The 23,171-nt window shown below is 46.2% G+C and overlaps 1 protein-coding gene and 1 long non-coding RNA gene across 4 annotated transcripts in view; both read left to right on the forward strand.

Annotated features, from left to right (window-relative positions):
* The window catches only part of LOC106591937 (multidrug resistance-associated protein 1), a 90,996-nt gene extending 81,830 nt beyond the window's left edge, over nt 1-9,166 (forward strand). For 2 of the 3 annotated variants that reach the window (XM_045715878.1, XM_045715876.1), the window contains 4 exons: nt 5,147-5,305; nt 5,556-5,722; nt 6,277-6,471; nt 8,041-9,166. In XM_045715878.1, the coding sequence (XP_045571834.1) occupies nt 5,147-5,305; nt 5,556-5,722; nt 6,277-6,471; nt 8,041-8,149 (630 nt within the window). In that variant the 3' untranslated portion in view covers nt 8,150-9,166. Of the gene's footprint in view, nt 1-4,120; nt 4,405-5,146; nt 5,306-5,555; nt 5,723-6,276; nt 6,472-8,040 lie in introns of those variants that run through there. The other variant, XM_045715877.1, reaches the window with a different exon arrangement.
* A 4,106-nt stretch (nt 9,167-13,272) lies between these two features.
* LOC123741751 (uncharacterized) lies at nt 13,273-16,714 on the forward strand. The gene is made up of 2 exons (XR_006769311.1): nt 13,273-15,201; nt 15,505-16,714. It is a non-coding gene; the product is annotated as an uncharacterized lncRNA (long non-coding RNA).
* Nucleotides 16,715-23,171: the final 6,457 nt, after the last annotated feature.

Consider the following 23,171-nt stretch of genomic DNA (forward strand, 5'->3'; position numbering starts at 1 on the left):
TGTGACAGGAGGGTACGGGCTGTGTGACAGGAGGGACTGGGCTGTGTGACAGGAGGGTACGGGCTGTGTGACAGGAGGGACCGGGCTGTGTGACGGAGGGACCGGGCTGGGTGACGGGGGGATTAGGCTGGGTGACGGGGGGGATCAGGCTGGGTGACGGGGGGGATCAGGCTGGGTGACGGGGGGATCAGGCTGGGTGACGGGGGGATCAGGCTGGGTGACGGGGGGATCAGGCTGCGTGACGGGGGGGATTAGGCTGGGTGACGGGGGGATTAGGCTGGGTGACGGGGGGGATCAGGCTGGGTGACGGGGGGGATCAGGCTGGGTGACGGGGGGATCAGGCTGCGTGACGGGGGGATCAGGCTGCGTGACGGGGGGGATCAGGCTGCGTGACGGGGGGGATCAGGCTGCGTGACGGGGGGATTAGGCTGGGTGACGGGGGGATCAGGCTGCGTGACGGGGGGATTAGGCTGGGTGACGGGGGGGGATCAGGCTGCGTGACGGGGGGGATCAGGCTGCGTGACGGGGGGGATCAGGCTGCGTGACGGGGGGATCAGGCTGCGTGACGGGGGGGATCAGGCTGGGTGACGGGGGGATCAGGCTGCGTGACGGGGGGATCAGGCTGCGTGACGGGGGGATCAGGCTGCGTGACGGGGGGATCAGGCTGCGTGACGGGGGGGATCAGGCTGCGTGACGGGGGGATTAGGCTGGGTGACGGGGGGGATCAGGCTGCGTGACGGGGGATTAGGCTGTGTAACAGGAGTGAACGTGTATAAATATGATCCATACTGTTGCAAAGTCCGAAACCAAGAGAGTTAGCTTGTTAGTTATAAATCGATGTCACACGAAGCAATCTGGACTCCATTTATGTTGCCAAAATTGCCTGCAACTTGGTTGCATTAGCTAGCTAACGTTCCCTAGTTTAGCTCGTTGCTAGCGTGGTAAAACATGGTTGGCAGATAAACAATATTTTGGCTAGCTAGCTAATTTTCACAGCCAGCATTTGGTCTACATCGATGCTGTTACAATTACCAAACATTTGGATAAACAAATTATTTTGAAACCGTGATGTATGACAGGATTGGATGTTTGAATTTCAATTGCGTTTTAGTTGCTTGAGATGATGTCACTTGTAATTTTCATCAGAAATGACGTCCAAATTGCTTCGTGTGACACGGGCTTTAACCGTAAGGGGAAAAACGGTTGCATACCAGCCGCGGAGGGGGTTCATGGATGGATGCCATCGTTGTGAGCAAAATAACATTTTTCTAGCATGGATGCTTTGCTGTGGCTGTTGTTCTTCATCGGTGGCACTATCGTAGCTACTCTGCATGCCCAGCCTGTGTTAGCATGGTGGCTAAGTGTGACATGTTTTCCTATGAGAACTGTACACTGTCTTTGGTCATGACGGTCTTTCACTATTGTGTTCCAGGTGGGTATAGTAGGTTGTACAGGAGCAGGGTAGTGACTGTTGATGATGATGTTCCAGGTGGGTATAGTAGGTTGTACAGGAGCAGGGTAGTGACTGATGATGATGATGATGATGATGTTCCAGGTGGGTATAGTAGGTTGTACAGGAGCAGGGTAGTGACTGTTGATGATGATGATGATGATGTTCCAGGTGGGTATAGTAGGTTGTACAGGAGCAGGGTAGTGACTGTGATGATGATGATGATGATGTTCCAGGTGGGTATAGTAGGTTGTACAGGAGCAGGGTAGTGACTGTTGATGATGATGATGATGTTGTTCCAGGTGGGTATAGTAGGTTGTACAGGAGCAGGGTAGTGACTGATGATGATGATGATGATGTTCCAGGTGGGTATAGTAGGTTGTACAGGAGCAGGGTAGTGACTGATGATGATGATGTTCCAGGTGGGTATAGTAGGTCGTACAGGAGCAGGGTAGTGACTGTTGATGATGATGATGATGTTGTTCCAGGTGGGTATAGTAGGTTGTACAGGAGCAGGGTAGTGACTGATGATGATGATGATGATGTTCCAGGTGGGTATAGTAGGTTGTACAGGAGCAGGGTAGTGACTGTTGATGATGATGATGATGTTCCAGGTGGGTATAGTAGGTCGTACAGGAGCAGGGTAGTGACTGATGATGATGATGTTCCAGGTGGGTATAGTAGGTTGTACAGGAGCAGGGTAGTGACTGATGATGATGATGATGATGTTGTTCCAGGTGGGTATAGTAGGTTGTACAGGAGCAGGGTAGTGACTGTTGATGATGATGATGATGTTGTTCCAGGTGGGTATAGTAGGTTGTACAGGAGCAGGGTAGTGACTGTTGATGATGATGATGATGATGTTCCAGGTGGGTATAGTAGGTTGTACAGGAGCAGGGTAGTGACTGATGATGTTGATGATGATGTTCCAGGTGGGTATAGTAGGTTGTACAGGAGCAGGGTAGTGACTGATGATGATGATGATGATGTTCCAGGTGGGTATAGTAGGTTGTACAGGAGCAGGGTAGTGACTGTTGATGATGATGATGATGTTCCAGGTGGGTATAGTAGGTTGTACAGGAGCAGGGTAGTGACTGTTGATGATGATGATGATGTTCCAGGTGGGTATAGTAGGTTGTACAGGAGCAGGGTAGTGACTGATGATGATGATGATGATGATGTTCCAGGTGGGTATAGTAGGTTGTACAGGAGCAGGGTAGTGACTGTTGATGATGATGATGATGTTGTTCCAGGTGGGTATAGTAGGTTGTACAGGAGCAGGGTAGTGACTGTTGATGATGATGATGATGTTGTTCCAGGTGGGTATAGTAGGTTGTACAGGAGCAGGGTAGTGACTGTTGATGATGATGATGATGATGTTCCAGGTGGGTATAGTAGGTTGTACAGGAGCAGGGTAGTGACTGTTGATGATGATGATGATGTTCCAGGTGGGTATAGTAGGTTGTACAGGAGCAGGGTAGTGACTGATGATGATGATGATGATGTTCCAGGTGGGTATAGTAGGTTGTACAGGAGCAGGGTAGTGACTGATGATGTTGATGATGATGTTCCAGGTGGGTATAGTAGGTTGTACAGGAGCAGGGTAGTGACTGATGATGATGATGATGATGATGTTGTTCCAGGTGGGTATAGTAGGTTGTACAGGAGCAGGGTAGTGACTGTTGATGATGATGATGATGTTCCAGGTGGGTATAGTAGGTTGTACAGGAGCAGGGTAGTGCATGTTGATGATGATGATGATGTTCCAGGTGGGTATAGTAGGTTGTACAGGAGCAGGGTAGTGACTGTTGATGATGATGATGATGATGTTCCAGGTGGGTATAGTAGGTTGTACAGGAGCAGGGTAGTGACTGTTGATGATGATGATGATGATGTTCCAGGTGGGTATAGTAGGTTGTACAGGAGCAGGGTAGTGACTGATGATGATGATGATGATGATGATGTTCCAGGTGGGTATAGTAGGTTGTACAGGAGCAGGGTAGTGACTGTTGATGATGATGATGATGTTCCAGGTGGGTATAGTAGGTTGTACAGGAGCAGGGTAGTGACTGTTGATGATGATGATGATGATGTTCCAGGTGGGTATAGTAGGTTGTACAGGAGCAGGGTAGTGACTGTTGATGATGATGATGATGATGTTCCAGGTGGGTATAGTAGGTTGTACAGGAGCAGGGTAGTGACTGTGATGATGATGATGATGTTCCAGGTGGGTATAGTAGGTTGTACAGGAGCAGGGTAGTGACTGTTGATGATGATGATGATGATGTTCCAGGTGGGTATAGTAGGTTGTACAGGAGCAGGGTAGTGACTGTTGATGATGATGATGATGATGTTCCAGGTGGGTATAGTAGGTTGTACAGGAGCAGGGTAGTGACTGTTGATGATGATGATGTTCCAGGTGGGTATAGTAGGTTGTACAGGAGCAGGGTAGTGACTGTTGATGATGATGATGATGATGTTCCAGGTGGGTATAGTAGGTTGTACAGGAGCAGGGTAGTGACTGTTGATGATGATGATGTGTTCCAGGTGGGTATAGTAGGTTGTACAGGAGCAGGGTAGTGACTGTTGATGATGATGATGATGATGTTCCAGGTGGGTATAGTAGGTCGTACAGGAGCAGGGTAGTGACTGTTGATGATGATGTTCCAGGTGGGGATAGTAGGTCGTACAGGAGCAGGGTAGTGACTGTTGATGATGATGATGATGTTGTTCCAGGTGGGTATAGTAGGTTGTACAGGAGCAGGGTAGTGACTGTTGATGATGATGATGATGTTCCAGGTGGGTATAGTAGGTTGTACAGGAGCAGGGTAGTGACTGTTGATGATGATGATGATGTTCCAGGTGGGTATAGTAGGTTGTACAGGAGCAGGGTAGTGACTGATGATGATGATGATGATGTTCCAGGTGGGTATAGTAGGTCGTACAGGAGCAGGGTAGTGACTGTGGGTGATGATGATGTTCCAGGTGGGGATAGTAGGTTGTACAGGAGCAGGGTAGTGACTGTTGATGATGATGATGATGATGTTCCAGGTGGGTATAGTAGGTTGTACAGGAGCAGGGTAGTGACTGATGATGATGATGATGATGTTCCAGGTGGGTATAGTAGGTCGTACAGGAGCAGGGTAGTGACTGTTGATGATGATGATGATGATGTTCCAGGTGGGTATAGTAGGTTGTACAGGAGCAGGGTAGTGACTGTTGATGATGATGATGATGATGTTCCAGGTGGGTATAGTAGGTCGTACAGGAGCAGGGTAGTGACTGTTGATGATGATGATGATGTTCCAGGTGGGTATAGTAGGTTGTACAGGAGCAGGGTAGTGACTGTTGATGATGATGATGATGTTGTTCCAGGTGGGTATAGTAGGTCGTACAGGAGCAGGGTAGTGACTGTTGATGATGATGATGATGTTCCAGGTGGGTATAGTAGGTCGTACAGGAGCAGGGTAGTGACTGATGATGATGATGATGATGATGTTCCAGGTGGGTATAGTAGGTCGTACAGGAGCAGGGTAGTGACTGTTGATGATGATGATGATGTTGTTCCAGGTGGGTATAGTAGGTTGTACAGGAGCAGGGTAGTGACTGATGATGTTGATGATGATGATGTTCCAGGTGGGTATAGTAGGTTGTACAGGAGCAGGGTAGTGACTGTTGATGATGATGTTGTTCCAGGTGGGGATAGTAGGTCGTACAGGAGCAGGGAAGTCCTCTCTGACTCTAGGATTGTTCCGCATCATCGAGGCGTGTGAGGGAGAGATTCATATAGATGGAGTTAACATCGCTACGCTGGGTCTACATGAACTCCGCTCCAGGATCACCATCATACCACAGGTACACACCCACATGCAGACGCACTCAAACTAACCCACACTCTTCTGGATACATGTTATATTTAAAATATCTTTATTTTTCCCCTCCCTCCCCCTCCCCTCCCTCCTTTCCCTCTCTCCCCCTTCTCTCTCCCCCCCTCCCTTTCCTCCTTTCCCTCTCTCCCCTTCCTCTTTTCCCACTCTCCCCCTTTTCTCCCTTCCTCTCCCCTCCCTCCTATCCCTCTCTCCCCCTCTTCCCCCCCCCCCTCCAGGACCCAGTGTTGTTCTCTGGGTCTCTGAGGATGAATCTGGACCCCTTCGATGGCTACTCTGATGAGGAGGTGTGGAGAGCCCTGGAGCTGTCCCATCTCAAGAGTTTTGTGTCTGGCCTGCCGGACAAACTCAACCACGAGTGTTCAGAGGGGGGAGAGAACCTTAGGTACACAAGGCTACATAGGCCTACATAGAATTACATACACACACAGCTTCTGGTTTGCTCTCTTGTCCTTCTCTCCTTACCTCTTCCTTCTCTCCTTACCTCTCTCCTCCTCTTCTTACCTCTCTCCTCCTCTTCTTACCTCTCTCCTTACCTCTCTCCTCCTCTTCTTACCTCTCTCCTTACCTCTCTCCTCCTCTTCTTACCTCTCTTCTTACCTCTCTCCTTCTCTTCTTACCTCTTCTTACTTCTCTCCTTCTCTTCTTACCTCTTCTTACTTCTCTCCTTCTCTTCTTACCTCTTCTTACTTCTCTCCTTCTCTTCTTACCTCTTCTTACCTCTCTCCTTCTCTTCTTACCTCTCTCCTTCTCTCCTTACCTCTCTCCTTCTCTTCTCTCCTTCTCTCCTTACCTCTCTCCTTCTCTTCTTACCTCTCTTCTTACCTCTCTCCTTCTCTTCTTACCTCTCTCCTTCTCTTCTTACCTCTCTCCTTACCTTTCTCCTCTCTCCTTCTCGTTTCTTACCTCTCTCTCTCTAACATCTCTCTCTCTCTCCAGTCTGGGTCAGCGCCAGCTGGTGTGTCTGGCCCGAGCCCTCCTGAGGAAGACCAAGATCCTGGTTCTGGATGAGGCCACAGCTGCTGTGGACCTGGAGACAGACAACCTGATCCAGTCCACCATCAGAACCCAGTTTGATGACTGTACTGTCCTGACCATCGCACACAGACTCAATACTATCATGGACTACACCAGGTAATATACACACAGACTCAGTACTATCATGGACTACACCAGGTAATATACACACAGACTCAGTACTATCATGGACTACACCAGGTAATATACACACAGACTCAGTACTATCATGGACTACACCAGGTAATATACACACAGACTCAGTACTATCATGGACTACACCAGGTAATATACACACAGACTCAGTACTATCATGGACTACACCAGGTAATATACACACAGACTCAGTACTATCATGGACTACACCAGGTAATATACACACAGACTCAGTACTATCATGGACTACACCAGGTAATATACACACGGACTCAATACTATCATGGACTACACCAGGTAATATATACACAGACTCAGTACTATCATGGACTACACCAGGTAATATACACACAGACTCAGTACTATCATGGACTACACCAGGTAATATACACACAGACTCAGTACTATCATGGACTACACCAGGTAATATACACACAGACTCAATACTATCATGGACTACACCAGGTAATATACACACAGACTCAGTACTATCATGGACTACACCAGGTAATATACAAACAGACTCAGTACTATCATGGACTACACCAGGTAATGTACACACAGACTCACTACTATCATGGACTACACCAGGTAATATACACACAGACTCAGTACTATCATGGACTACACCAGGTAATATACACACAGACTCAGTACTATCATGGACTACACCAGGTAATGTACACACAGACTCAGTACTATCATGGACTACACCAGGTAATATACACACAGACTCAATACTATCATGGACTACACCAGGTAATGTACACACAGACTCAGTACTATCATGGACTACACCAGGTAATATACACACAGACTCAATACTATCATGGACTACACCAGGTAATATACACACAGACTCAGTACTATCATGGACTACACCAGGTAATATATACACAGACTCAGTACTATCATGGACTACACCAGGTAATATACACACAGACTCAATACTATCATGGACTACACCAGGTAATATATACACAGACTCAGTACTATCATGGACTACACCAGGTAATATACACACAGACTCAGTACTATCATGGACTACACCAGGTAATATACACAGACTCAGTACTATCATGGACTACACCAGGTAATATACACACAGACTCAGTACTATCATGGATTACACCAGGTAATATACACACAGACTCAGTACTATCATGGACTACACCAGGTAATATACACACAGACTCAATACTATCATGGACTACACCAGGTAATATACACACAGACTCAATACTATCATGGACTACACCAGGTAATATACACACAGACTCAGTACTATCATGGACTACACCAGGTAATATACACACAGACTCAGTACTATCATGGACTACACCAGGTAATATACACACAGACTCAATACTATCATGGACTACACCAGGTAATATACACACAGACTCAATACTATCATGGACTACACCAGGTAATATACACACATACTCAGTACTATCATGGACTACACCAGGTAATATGTGAAAACACACACACCTGCTCTCTCTCATCTCTCTCTCCTCCTCCCTTCAGAGTGCTGGTCCTGGATAAAGGGGAGATGGCAGAGTTTGACTCTCCCTCCACTCTCATCACCAAGAGAGGAATCTTCTACAAGATGGCTAAAGACTCTGGACTGGTCTGAGGGGCAAACGGGAGAGGACTGGCGCTTAAAGATGACATCCTTACAGAGAACTCCTCCTCCAACCCCCTCTTCCTCTCCTCCGACCGGGAGGCTGTGCAGGGTAGAGGTAGCAGAGGGAGAGAGAGGAGATTTCTAAGGATTTCAATGTTTCTGAATGATAAGTCTGTGTAAATTATGGGAGCACTCTACCTCCACTCCTCCCTTCCTCCCTCCATCCCTCCCTCTACTTCTCCTGCCCCTCCACTCTCTACTACAGAATATGTAAAGGATTCACTCCACTGAACCTGATGCTGCTGCTTCTCCAGGACAAATCCCTTCCAACAACTCTTACTGCTGTTACTCCTACCACCATCCCTCCCTCCCTTAACTAAAGACTTCTCCAGGACAAATCCCTTCCAACAACTCTTACTGCTGTTACTCCTACCACCATCCCTCCCTCCCTTAACTAAAGACTTCTCCAGGACAAATCCCTTCCAACAACTCTTACTGCTGTTACTCCTACCACCATCCCTCCCTCCCTTAACTAAAGACTTCTCCAGGACAAATCCCTTCCAACAACTCTTACTGCTGTTACTCCTACCACCATCCCTCCCTCCCTTAACTAAAGACTTCTCCAGGACAAATCCCTTCCAACAACTCTTACTGCTGTTACTCCTCCCTCCCTCCCTTAACTAAAGACTTCTCCAGGACAAATCCCTTCCAACAACTCTTACTGCTGTTACTCCTCCCTCCCTCCCTTAACTAAAGACTTCTCCAGGACAAATCCCTTCCAACAACTCTTACTGCTGTTACTCCTCCCTCCCTCCCTTAACTAAAGACTTCTCCAGGACAAATCCCTTCCAACAACTCTTACTGCTGTTACTCCTACCACCATCCCTCCCTCCCTTAACTAAAGACTTCTCCAGGACAAATCCCTTCCAACAACTCTTACTGCTGTTACTCCTACCACCATCCCTCCCTCCCTTAACTAAATACTTCTCCAGGACAAATCCCTTCCAACAACTCTTACTGCTGTTACTCCACATCCCTCCCTCCCTTAACTAAAGACTTCTCCAGGACAAATCCCTTCCAACAACTCTTACTGCTGTTACTCCTACCACCATCCCTCCCTCCCTTAACTAAAGACTTCTCCAGGACAAATCCCTTCCAACAACTCTTACTGCTGTTACTCCTACCACCATCCCTCCCTCCCTTAACTAAAGACTTCTCCAGGACAAATCCCTTCCAACAACTCTTACTGCTGTTACTCCTACCACCATCCCTCCCTCCCTTAACTAAAGACTTCTCCAGGACAAATCCCTTCCAACAACTCTTACTGCTGTTACTCCTACCACCATCCCTCCCTCCCTTAACTAAAGACTTCTCCAGGACAAATCCCTTCCAACAACTCTTACTGCTGTTACTCCTACCATCCCTCCCTCCCTTAACTAAATACTTCTCCAGGACAAATCCCTTCCAACAACTCTTACTGCTGTTACTCCTACCACATCCCTCCCTCCCTTAACTAAAGACTTCTCCAGGACAAATCCCTTCCAACAACTCTTACTGCTGTTACTCCTAACTCCCTCCCTCCCTTAACTAAAGACTTCTCCAGGACAAATCCCTTCCAACAACTCTTACTGCTGTTACTCCTACCACCATCCCTCCCTCCCTTAACTAAAGACTTCTCCAGGACAAATCCCTTCCAACAACTCTTACTGCTGTTACTCCTACCACCATCCCTCCCTCCCTTAACTAAAGACTTCTCCAGGACAAATCCCTTCCAACAACTCTTACTGCTGTTACTCCTCCCTCCCTCCCTTAACTAAATACTTCTCCAGGACAAATCCCTTCCAACAACTCTTACTGCTGTTACTCCTACCAATCCCTCCCTCCCTTAACTAAAGACTTCTCCAGGACAAATCCCTTCCAACAACTCTTACTGCTGTTACTCCTACCACTCCCTCCCTCCCTTAACTAAAGACTTCTCCAGGACAAATCCCTTCCAACAACTCTTACTGCTGTTACTCCTACCACCATCCCTCCCTCCCTTAACTAAAGACTTCTCCAGGACAAATCCCTTCCAACAACTCTTACTGCTGTTACTCCATCCCTCCCTCCCTTAACTAAAGACTTCTCCAGGACAAATCCCTTCCAACAACTCTTACTGCTGTTACTCCATCCCTCCCTCCCTTAACTAAAGACTTCTCCAGGACAAATCCCTTCCAACAACTCTTACTGCTGTTACTCCTACCACCATCCCTCCCTCCCTTAACTAAAGACTTCTCCAGGACAAATCCCTTCCAACAACTCTTACTGCTGTTACTCCTACACATCCCTCCCTCCCTTAACTAAAGACTTCTCCAGGACAAATCCCTTCCAACAACTCTTACTGCTGTTACTCCATCCCTCCCTCCCTTAACTAAAGACTTCTCCAGGACAAATCCCTTCCAACAACTCTTACTGCTGTTACTCCTACCACCATCCCTCCCTCCCTTAACTAAAGACTTCTCCAGGACAAATCCCTTCCAACAACTCTTACTGCTGTTACTCCTACCACCATCCCTCCCTCCCTTAACTAAAGACTTCTCCAGGACAAATCCCTTCCAACAACTCTTACTGCTGTTACTCCTACCACCATCCCTCCCTCCCTTAACTAAAGACTTCTCCAGGACAAATCCCTTCCAACAACTCTTACTGCTGTTACTCCTACCACCATCCCTCCCTCCCTTAACTAAAGACTTCTCCAGGACAAATCCCTTCCAACAACTCTTACTGTTTCTCCCAAACTCTGTTTGTTCAACTATCCTTTAAACGGGTGTCTGGATTCTTGCAGAATTTGTCCGCTCCGGTTTGCTGGGAAGTCAGAAGTTCAGTCAGAAGGCCATCTGATCTGCTCTCCTCTCTCAAACAGACTCAGAATACCACCTAGGATTTTTTTTGAATATTTTATTCTAAATGGGCATTTTGTGCTTTTGAAAGTGTACTCTGTTAAGAGACTATAAAAGAGTCCTTTTTGTTTTTTCTCTGCCCCAGATTGCCTTTATTGCCATCAGAGGAAAGAATCAGAATATTCTAATTTGTTCTATCCAATGTAACCGGAATGTTCTGATCTTTTATCTCCAATAGAACCGGGTGGACTATGGTTGAATATTTATTTGACAGACAGTGCAATGTTATCCCCACAGGGAGTGAGTGAATGGATATCTGTCCAATCACAGACGTCAGCTGGAGAAACCTGTCCCATCAGTCAGATCCCGCCCCCCTCTACGTTGAGTAGTGGTAAAGAGAGTGAGGTCACCCACCCTTGACCTCTGCCTGGGTGGCCTTTGACCCTTGACCTCCCAGATGCTGCTTTCCATAGTGCCACACCTCAAACGGCATCCTACACCACACTTCTCTTGACCCAAGCCCTGTGTGGCAGTCTGTTGTCTGTAACCTGTAACTAGCCTAGTGAGAGACATGTCTGTAACCTATAACTAGCCTGGGGAGAGACATGTTGTCTGTAACCTATAACTAGCCTGGGGAGAGACATGTTGTCTGTAACCTGTAACTAGCCTAGGGAGAGACATGTTGTCTGTAACCTGTAACTAGCCTGGGGAGAGACATGTTGTCTGTAACCTGTAACTAGCCTGGGGAGAGACATGTTGTCTGTAACCTGTAACTAGCCTAGGGAGAGACATGTTGTCTGTAACCTATAACTAGCTTGGGGAGAGACATGTTGTCTGTAACCTGTAACTAGCCTGGGGAGAGACATGTTGTCTGTAACCTGTAACTAGCCTGGGGAGAGACATGTTGTCTGTAACCTGTAACTAGCCTAGGGAGAGACATGTTGTCTGTAACCTGTAACTAGCCTAGGGAGAGACATGTTGTCTGTAACCTGTAACTAGCCTGGGGAGAGACATGTTGTCTGTAACCTGTAACTAGCCTGGGAGAGACATGTTGTCTGTAACCTGTAACTAGCCTGGGGAGAGACATGTTGTCTGTAACCTGTAACTAGCCTGGGGAGAGACATGTTGTCTGTAACCTGTAACTAGCCTGGGGAGAGACATGTTGTCTGTAACCTGTAACTAGCCTAGGGAGAGACATGTTGTCTGTAACCTGTAACTAGCCTAGGGAGAGACATGTTGTCTGTAACCTATAACTAGCCTGGGGAGAGACATGTTGTCTGTAACCTGTAACTAGCCTAGGGAGAGACATGTTGTCTGTAACCTGTAACTAGCCTAGTGAGAGACATGTTGTCTGTAACCTATAACTAGCCTGGGAGAGACATGTTGTCTGTAACCTATAACTAGCCTGGGAGAGACATGTTGTCTGTAACCTGTAACTAGCCTAGGGAGAGACATGTTGTCTGTAACCTGTAACTAGCCTGGGGAGAGACATGTTGTCTGTAACCTGTAACTAGCCTAGGGAGAGACATGTTGTCTGTAACCTGTAACTAGCTTAGGGAGAGACATGTTGTCTGTAACCTGTAACTAGCCTAGGGAGAGACATGTTGTCTGTAACCTGTAACTAGCCTAGGGAGAGACATGTTGTCTGTAACCTGTAACTAGCCTGGGGAGAGACATGTTGTCTGTAACCTGTAACTAGCCTAGGGAGAGACATGTTGTCTGTAACCTGTAACTAGCCTGGGGAGAGACATGTTGTCTGTAACCTGTAACTAGCCTAGGGAGAGACATGTTGTCTGTAACCTGTAACTAGCCTGGGGAGAGACATGTTGTCTGTAACCTGTAACTAGCCTAGGGAGAGACATGTTGTCTGTAACCTGTAACTAGCCTGGGGAGAGACATGTTGTCTGTAACCTGTAACTAGCCTGGGGAGAGACATGTTGTCTGTAACCTGTAACTAGCCTGGGGAGAGACATGTTGTCTGTAACCTATAACTAGCCTAGGGAGAGACATATTGTCTGTAACCTGTAACTAGCCTAGGGAGAGACATGTTGTCTGTAACCTGTAACTAGCCTGGGGAGAGACATGTTGTCTGTAACCTGTAACTAGCCTAGGGAGAGACATGTTGTCTGTAACCTGTAACTAGCCTGGGGAGAGACATGTTGTCTGTAACCTGTAACTAGCCTGGGGAGAGACATGTTGTCTGTAACCTGTAACTAGCCTGGGGAGAGACATGTTGTCTGTAACCTGTAACTAGCCTGGGGAGAGACATGTTGTCTGTAACCTGTAACTAGCCTGGGGAGAGACATGTTGTCTGTAACCTGTAACTAGCCTGGGGAGAGACATGTTGTCTGTAACCTGTAACTAGCCTAGGGAGAGACATGTTGTCTGTAACCTGTAACTAGCCTAGGGAGAGACATGTTGTCTGTAACCTATAACTAGCCTGGGGAGAGACATGTTGTCTGTAACCTGTAACTAGCCTAGGGAGAGACATGTTGTCTGTAACCTGTAACTAGCCTAGTGAGAGACATGTTGTCTGTAACCTATAACTAGCCTGGGAGAGACATGTTGTCTGTAACCTATAACTAGCCTGGGAGAGACATGTTGTCTGTAACCTGTAACTAGCCTAGGGAGAGACATGTTGTCTGTAACCTGTAACTAGCCTGGGGAGAGACATGTTGTCTGTAACCTGTAACTAGCCTAGGGAGAGACATGTTGTCTGTAACCTGTAACTAGCTTAGGGAGAGACATGTTGTCTGTAACCTGTAACTAGCCTGGGGAGAGACATGTTGTCTGTAACCTGTAACTAGCCTGGGGAGAGACATGTTGTCTGTAACCTGTAACTAGCCTAGGGAGAGACATGTTGTCTGTAACCTGTAACTAGCCTAGGGAGAGACATGTTGTCTGTAACCTGTAACTAGCCTAGGGAGAGACATGTTGTCTGTAACCTGTAACTAGCCTGGGGAGAGACATGTTGTCTGTAACCTGTATCTAGCCTAGGGAGAGACATGTTGTCTGTAACCTGTAACTAGCCTAGGGAGAGACATGTTGTCTGTAACCTGTAACTAGCCTAGGGAGAGACATGTTGTCTGTAACCTGTAACTAGCCTGGGGAGAGACATGTTGTCTGTAACCTGTAACTAGCCTAGGGAGGGACATGTTGTCTGTAAACTGTAACTAGCCTGGGGAGAGACATGTTGTCTGTAACCTGTAACTAGCCTAGGGAGAGACATGTTGTCTGTAAACTGTAACTAGCCTGGGGAGAGACATGTTGTCTGTAACCTGTATCTAGCCTAGGGAGAGACATGTTGTCTGTAACCTGTAACTAGCCTGGGGAGAGACATGTTGTCTGTAACCTGTAACTAGCCTGGGGAGAGACATGTTGTCTGTAACCTGTAACTAGCCTAGGGAGAGACATGTTGTCTGTAACCTGTATCTAGCCTAGGGAGAGACATGTTGTCTGTAACCTGTAACTAGCCTGGGGAGGGACATGTTGTCTGTAACCTGTAACTAGCCTAGGGAGAGACATGTTGTCTGTAACCTGTAACTAGCCTAGGGAGAGACATGTTGTCTGTAACCTGTAACTAGCCTAGGGAGAGACATGTTGTCTGTAACCTGTAACTAGCCTAGGGAGAGACATGTTGTCTGTAACCTGTAACTAGCCTGGGGAGAGACATGTTGTCTGTAACCTGTAACTAGCCTAGGGAGAGACATGTTGTCTGTAACCTGTAACTAGCCTGGGGAGAGACATGTTGTCTGTAACCTGTAACTAGCCTGGGGAGAGACATGTTGTCTGTAACCTGTAACTAGCCTGGGGAGAGACATGTTGTCTGTAACCTGTAACTAGCCTAGGGAGAGACCTGGCTGGCTTGCTTTATTTAAATGAATGTAATACACATTGTTATATCCTTCTGGTTAAATCCCAAATGGCACCCTATTCCCTACATAGTGCACTACTTTTGACCAGGTCCCATAGTGCTCTGTTCAAAAGTAGTGCACTTTATAGGGAATAGGGTGCCATTTGGGCCAAATATAGGATAATTTGACTGTAGCCTTCTGCGTTGAGCAGAGACAACTTTTTCCTTGTTGGCACTTTATCTGTTGGTTAGTAGGTGTTATTATATTATTGAACCTCTGGAGCCATACGCTATTGGGTTAGTCAGGCTGATCAGCAAGTCTCAATAAGGTGTTGGGATCAACAAGTCTCAATAAGGTGTTGGGATCAACAAGTCTCAATAAGGTGTTGGGTTAGTCAGACTGATCAGCAAGTCTCAATAAGGTGTTGGGTTAGTCAGGCTGATCAACAAGTCTCAATAAGGTGTTGGGTTAGTCAGACTGATCAGAAAGTCTCAATAAGGTGTTGGGATCAACAAGTCTCAATAAGGTGTTGGGATCAACAAGTCTCAATAAGGTGTTGGGTTAGTCAGACTGATCAGCAAGTCTCAATAAGGTGTTGGGTTAGTCAGGCTGATCAACAAGTCTCAATAAGGTGTTGGGTTAGTCAGGCTGATCAGCAAGTCTCAATAAGGTGTTGGGTTAGTCAGACTGATCAGCAAGTCTCAATAAGGTGTTGGGTTAGTCAGGCTGATCAACAAGTCTCAATAAGGTGTTGGGTTAGTCAGGCTGATCAGAAAGTCTCAAGCCTCAAACACCTTAGTAATATATTCTGTCCATGGACTCATGTTACTCATTTTCACTGGGGGGTGCGTCCCAAATGTCAACTCATTCTACATTTGACCAGGGCCCATATGGGGGAATAGGAAGTCATTAATGACCAGGGCCCATATGGGGGAATAGGAAGTCATTAATGACCAGGGCCCATATGGGGGAATAGGAAGTCATTAATGACCAGGGCCCATATGGGGGAATAGTGTGTTCTCAGAAGGTGAAGCCAGTAGTGGCCTACTGGGCCGAGGCTTTGATGTTGCTTTCCTGTGGCGTTACTTCTTTATTTTATCCTTGGTGGGGTTTATTTTATGTAAATCAAGGAGACGTGCTTTTGATTTGTCTGTTGAGTGTAAGGGGTTGTCCCAAATGTCACCCTATTCCCTATGTAGTGCATTACTATGGGCCCTATTCCCTATGTAGTGCGCTACTATGGGCCCTATTCCCTATGTAGTGCGCTACTATGGGCCCTATTCCCTATGTAGTGCGCTACTATGGGCCCTATTCCCTATGTAGTGCGCTACTATGGGCCCTATTCCCAATGTAGTGCGCTACTATGGGCCCTATTCCCTATGTAGTGCGCTACTATGGGCCCTATTCCCTATGTAGTGCGCCACTATGGGCCCTATTCCCTATGTAGTGCGCCACTATGGGCCCTATTCCCTATGTAGTGCGCTACTGTGGGCCCTATTCCCTATGTAGTGCTCTACTATGGGCCCTATTCCCTATGTAGTGCTCTACTATGGGCCCTATTCCCTATGTAGTGCTCTACTATGGGCCCTATTCCCTATGTAGTGCACTATAAATGGAATAAGGTGCCATTAGGGAGACAAGCCATCTCAGAACATACGCTGTTAAACCATTGAGTACATAACTGTGCTGTTACATATTTATATAATTTGTAAGTATGCATATTGTAATTATTTTATATTTGTATACATGCACTAGTTTATAAGTGTGCATTATTTTTTCGGGACATGAATCAAACTGACGTGTAAAAAAGTTGAAAAAAATAAAGTACTTTTTTTGTTAACCTGTCTCTGTCTGTTTGTCTGGTCTGTTTGTCTGGTCTGTTTGTCTGGTCTGTTTGTCTGGTCTGTTTGTCTGGTCTGTTTGTCTGGTTTGGTCTGTCTGGTCTGTCTGTCTGGTCTGGTCTGTTTGTCTGGTTTGGTCTGTTTGTCTGGTTTGGTCTGTCTGGTCTGTCTGTCTGGTCTGTCTGTGTCTGGTTTGGTCTGTTTGTCTGGTCTGTCTGTCGATCTTTGGCCAGGATTCAATCCAAGGCACGTTACAGGTCGACACTCTAAACAGCCGACAACGCTCCTCTAAAGGCAATGTCCCCAGCGTTCACGGAGATCACATTCATGGTAAATGCTGAAGATGTTTGTTCATCCATAAATTGCATGTAAAAGTTTCATTGACAGCTGTCCAGTACGCAGCTTTATAACACAGATTGAATCCTGTCCAGTACGCAGCTTTATAACACAGATTGAATCCTGTCCAGTACACAGCTTTATAACACAGATTGAATCCTGTCCAGTACGCAGCTTTATAACACAGATTGAATCCTGTCCAGTACGCAGCTTTATAACACAGATTGAATCCTGTCCAGTAGGCAGCTTTATAACACAGATTGAATCCTGTCCAGTACGCAGCTTTATAACACAGATTGAATCCCGGCCAGTACGCAGCTTTATAACACAGATTGAATCCTGTCCAGTACACAGCTTTATAACACAGATTGAATCCTGTCCAGTACGCAGCTTTATAACACAGATTGAATCCTGTCCAGTACGCAGCTTTATAACACAGATTGAATCCTGTCCAGTACACAGCTTTATAACACAGATTGAATACTGTCCAGTACGCAGCTTTATAACACAGATTGAATCCTGTCCAGTACGCAGCTTTATAACACAGATTGAATCCTGTCCAGTACGCAGCTTTATAACACAGATTGAATCCTGTCCAGTACGCAGCTTTATAACACAGATTGAATCCCGGCCAGTACGCAGCTTTATAACACAGATTGAATCCTGTCCAGTACGCAGCTTTATAACACAGATTGAATCCCGGCCAGTACGCAGCTTTATAACACAGATTGAATCCCGGCCAGTACGCAGCTTTATAACACAGATTGAATCCTGTCCAGTACGCAGCTTTATAACACAGATTGAATCCTGTCCAGTACACAGCTTTATAACACAGATTGAATCCTGTCCAGTACACAGCTTTATAACACAGATTGAATCCTGTCCAGTACGCAGCTTTATAACACAGATTGAATCCTGTCCAGTACGCAGCTTTATAACACAGATTTAATCCTGTCCAGTACACAGCTTTATAACACAGATTTAATCCTGTCCAGTACACAGCTTTATAACACAGATTGAATCCTGTCCAGTACGCAGCTTTATAACACAGATTGAATCCTGTCCAGTGTCTCTGAAGGAGAGAAAGAATACAAGAGAAGGAACAGGTTTGTGTAACGAAACAGCCCAGGATCAGATTAGCCTTTACCAGCTCTGTGTGTAATGAAACAGCCCAGGATCAGATTAGCCTTTACCAGCTCTGTGTAATGAAACAGCCCAGGATCAGATTAGCCTTTACCAGCTCTGTGTGTAATGAAACAGCCCAGGATCAGATTAGCCTTTACCAGCTCTGTGTGTAATGAAACAGCCCAGGATCAGATTAGCCTTTACCAGCTCTGTGTGTAATGAAACAGCCCAGGATCAGATTAGCCTTTACCAGCTCTGTGTGTAATGAAACAGCCCAGGATCAGATTAGCCTTTATCAGCTCTGTGTGTAATGAAACAGCCCAGGATCAGATTAGCCTTTATCAGCTCTGTGTGTAATGAAACAGCCCAGGATCAGATTAGCCTTTACCAGCTCTGTGTGTAACGAAACAGCCCAGGATCAGATTAGCCTTTATCAGCTCTGTGTGTAACGAAACAGCCCAGGATCAGATTAGCCTTTACCAGCTCTGTGTGTAATGAACCAGCCCAGGATCAGATTAGCCTTTATCAGCTCTGTGTGTAATGAAACAGCCCAGGATCAGATTAGCCTTTATCAGCTCTGTGTGTAATGAAACAGCCCAGGATCAGATTAGCCTTTACCAGCTCTGTGTGTAATGAAACAGCCCAGGATCAGATTAGCCTTTACCAGCTCTGTGTGTAATGAAACAGCCCAGGATCAGATTAGCCTTTACCAGCTCTGTGTGTAATGAAACAGCCCAGGATCAGATTAGCCTTTACCAGCTCTGTGTGTAATGAAACAGCCCAGGATCAGATTAGCCTTTACCAGCTCTGTGTGTAATGAAACAGCCCAGGATCAGATTAGCCTTTACCAGCTCTGTGTGTAATGAAACAGCCCAGGATCAGATTAGCCTTTACCAGCTCTGTGTGTAATGAAACAGCCCAGGATCAGATTAGCCGTTACCAGCTCTGTGTGTAATGAAACAGCCCAGGATCAGATTAGCCTTTACCAGCTCTGTGTGTAATGAAACAGCCCAGGATCAGATTAGCCTTTACCAGCTCTGTGTGTAATGAAACAGCCCAGGATCAGATTAGCCTTTACCAGCTCTGTGTGTAATGAAACAGCCCAGGATCAGATTAGCCTTTACCAGCTCTGTGTGTAATGAAACAGCCCAGGATCAGATTAGCCTTTACCAGCTCTGTGTGTAATGAAACAGCCCAGGATCAGATTAGCCTTTATCAGCTCTGTGTGTAATGAAACAGCCCAGGATCAGATTAGCCTTTACCAGCTCTGTGTGTAACGAAACAGCCCAGGATCAGATTAGCCTTTATCAGCTCTGTGTGTAACGAAACAGCCCAGGATCAGATTAGCCTTTACCAGCTCTGTGTGTAACGAACCAGCCCAGGATCAGATTAGCCTTTACCAGCTCTGTGTGTAATGAAACAGCCCAGGATCAGATTAGCCTTTACCAGCTCTGTGTGTAATGAAACAGCCCAGGATCAGATTAGCCTTTACCAGCTCTGTGTGTAATGAAACAGCCCAGGATCAGATTAGCCTTTACCAGCTCTGTGTGTAATGAAACAGCCCAGGATCAGATTAGCCTTTACCAGCTCTGTGTGTAATGAAACAGCCCAGGATCAGATTAGCCTTTACCAGCTCTGTGTGTAATGAAACAGCCCAGGATCAGATTAGCCTTTACCAGCTCTGTGTGTAATGAAACAGCCCAGGATCAGATTAGCCTTTACCAGCTCTGTGTGTAATGAAACAGCCCAGGATCAGATTAGCCTTTACCAGCTCTGTGTGTAATGAAACAGCCCAGGATCAGATTAGCCGTTACCAGCTCTGTGTGTAATGAAACAGCCCAGGATCAGATTAGCCTTTACCAGCTCTGTGTGTAATGAAACAGCCCAGGATCAGATTAGCCTTTACCAGCTCTGTGTGTAATGAAACAGCCCAGGATCAGATTAGCCTTTACCAGCTCTGTGTGTATTGAAACAGCCCAGGATCAGATTAGCCTTTACCAGCTCTGTGTGTAATGAAACAGCCCAGGATCAGATTAGCCTTTACCAGCTCTGTGTGTAACGAAACAGCCCAGGATCAGATTAGCCTTTATCAGCTCTGTGTCTAACGAAACAGCCCAGGATCAGATTAGCCTTTACCAGCTCTGTGTAATGAAACAGCCCAGGATCAGATTAGCCTTTACCAGCTCTGTGTGTAATGAAACAGCCCAGGATCAGATTAGCCTTTACCAGCTCTGTGTGTAATGAAACAGCCCAGGATCAGATTAGCCTTTACCAGCTCTGTGTGTAATGAAACAGCCCAGGATCAGATTAGCCTTTACCAGCTCTGTGTGTAATGAAACAGCCCAGGATCAGATTAGCCTTTACCAGCTCTGTGTGTAATGAAACAGCCCAGGATCAGATTAGCCTTTACCAGCTCTGTGTAATGAAACAGCCCAGGATCAGATTAGCCTTTACCAGCTCTGTGTAATGAAACAGCCCAGGATCAGATTAGCCTTTACCAGCTCTGTGTGTAATGAAACAGCCCAGGATCAGATTAGCCTTTATCAGCTCTGTGTGTAATGAAACAGCCCAGGATCAGATTAGCCTTTATCAGCTCTGTGTGTAATGAAACAGCCCAGGATCAGATTAGCCTTTAAAAGCTCTGTGTGTAATGAAACAGCCCAGGATCAGATTAGCCTTTACCAGCTCTGTGTGTAATGAAACAGCCCAGGATCAGATTAGCCTTTACCAGCTCTGTGTAATGAAACAGCCCAGGATCAGATTAGCCTTTACCAGCTCTGTGTGTAATGAAACAGCCCAGGATCAGATTAGCCTTTACCAGCTCTGTGTGTAATGAAACAGCCCAGGATCAGATTAGCCTTTACCAGCTCTGTGTGTATTGAAACAGCCCAGGATCAGATTAGCCTTTACCAGCTCTGTGTAATGAAACAGCCCAGGATCAGATTAGCCTTTACCAGCTCTGTGTGTAATGAAACAGCCCAGGATCAGATTAGCCTTTACCAGCTCTGTGTGTAATGAAACAGCCCAGGATCAGATTAGCCTTTACCAGCTCTGTGTGTAATGAAACAGCCCAGGATCAGATTAGCCTTTACCAGCTCTGTGTGTAATGAAACAGCCCAGGATCAGATTAGCCTTTAACAGCTCTGTGTAATGAAACAGCCCAGGATCAGATTAGCCTTTATCAGCTCTGTGTAATGAAACAGCCCAGGATCAGATTAGCCTTTACCAGCTCTGTGTAATGAAACAGCCCAGGATCAGATTAGCCTTTATCAGCTCTGTGTGTAATGAAACAGCCCAGGATCAGATTAGCCTTTACCAGGTCTGTGTAATGAAACAGCCCAGGATCAGATTATCCTTTACCAGCTCTGTGTGTAATGAAACAGCCCAGGATCAGATTAGCCTTTACCAGCTCTGTGTGTAATGAAACAGCCCAGGATCAGATTAGCCTTTACCAGCTCTGTGTGTAATGAAACAGCCCAGGATCAGATTAGCCTTTATCAGCTCTGTGTGTAATGAAACAGCCCAGGATCAGATTAGCCTTTATCAGCTCTGTGTGTAATGAAACAGCCCAGGATCAGATTAGCCTTTACCAGCTCTGTGTGTAATGAAACAGCCCAGGATCAGATTAGCCTTTACCAGCTCTGTGTGTAATGAAACAGCCCAGGATCAGATTAGCCTTTACCAGCTCTGTGTAATGAAACAGCCCAGGATCAGATTAGCCTTTACCAGCTCTGTGTGTAATGAAACAGCCCAGGATCAGATTAGCCTTTACCAGCTCTGTGTAATGAAACAGCCCAGGATCAGATTAGCCTTTACCAGCTCTGTGTGTAATGAAACAGCCCAGGATCAGATTAGCCTTTACCAGCTCTGTGTGTAATGAAACAGCCCAGGATCAGATTAGCCTTTATCAGCTCTGTGTGTAATGAAACAGCCCAGGATCAGATTAGCCTTTATCAGCTCTGTGTGTAATGAAACAGCCCAGGATCAGATTAGCCTTTATCAGCTCTGTGTGTAATGAAACAGCCCAGGATCAGATTAGCCTTTATCAGCTCTGTGTGTAATGAAACAGCCCAGGATCAGATTAGCCTTTATCAGCTCTGTGTGTAATGAAACAGCCCAGGATCAGATTAGCCTTTACCAGCTCTGTGTGTAATGAAACAGCCCAGGATCAGATTAGCCTTTATCAGCTCTGTGTGTAATGAAACAGCCCAGGATCAGATTAGCCTTTATCAGCTCTGTGTGTAATGAAACAGCCCTGGATCAGATTAGCCTTTATCAGCTCTGTGTGTAATGAAACAGCCCAGGATCAGATTAGCCTTTATCAGCTCTGTGTGTAATGAAACAGCCCAGGATCAGATTAGCCTTTACCAGCTCTGTGTGTAATGAAACAGCCCAGGATCAGATTAGCCTTTACCAGCTCTGTGTGCTTTAGTGTTTTGTGTTGAACGTGCCACAAGGCATAAAGAAATCAGCAGATTATCAGGTGTTTGAGACCAATGTTAAATGTCCAAAAACTGGTCTCCATTGAAGGTTGTAGGTCTTCCAGCAGGACGATGACCCCAAACACACATCAAAAAGCACCCAGGAATGGTTCAAGAAGAAACTCCAGACTGTTCTGGAGTGGCCAGCGAAGAGTCCAGACCTGAATCCCATCCAAAACCAATGGAGAGATTTGGAAAAAGCATTTGGTGGAGGGCACCCCTCAAACATTGAAGAATTAGAGCAGTCTGGTGCTGAAAAGCGGGCCAAATTGCTAGTAGAGGTCCAGCAATTCCCCAGAACTGCCTCGACACAATCCTGTTTCCTGCCCAATGAAGTGAATTTACCACAGGTGGACTCCAATCAAGTTGTAGAAACATCTCAAGGATGATCAATGGAAACAGGATGCACCTGAGCTCAGTTTCGAGCCTCATAGGAAAGAATCTGAATACTTATGTAAATAATATATATATATATATATAAATATCTTTTTTTATATATATATATAAATTAGCAA

Source organism: Salmo salar, chromosome ssa03, assembly GCF_905237065.1.
Source record: "Salmo salar chromosome ssa03, Ssal_v3.1, whole genome shotgun sequence".
Lineage (NCBI taxonomy): Eukaryota > Metazoa > Chordata > Actinopteri > Salmoniformes > Salmonidae > Salmo > Salmo salar.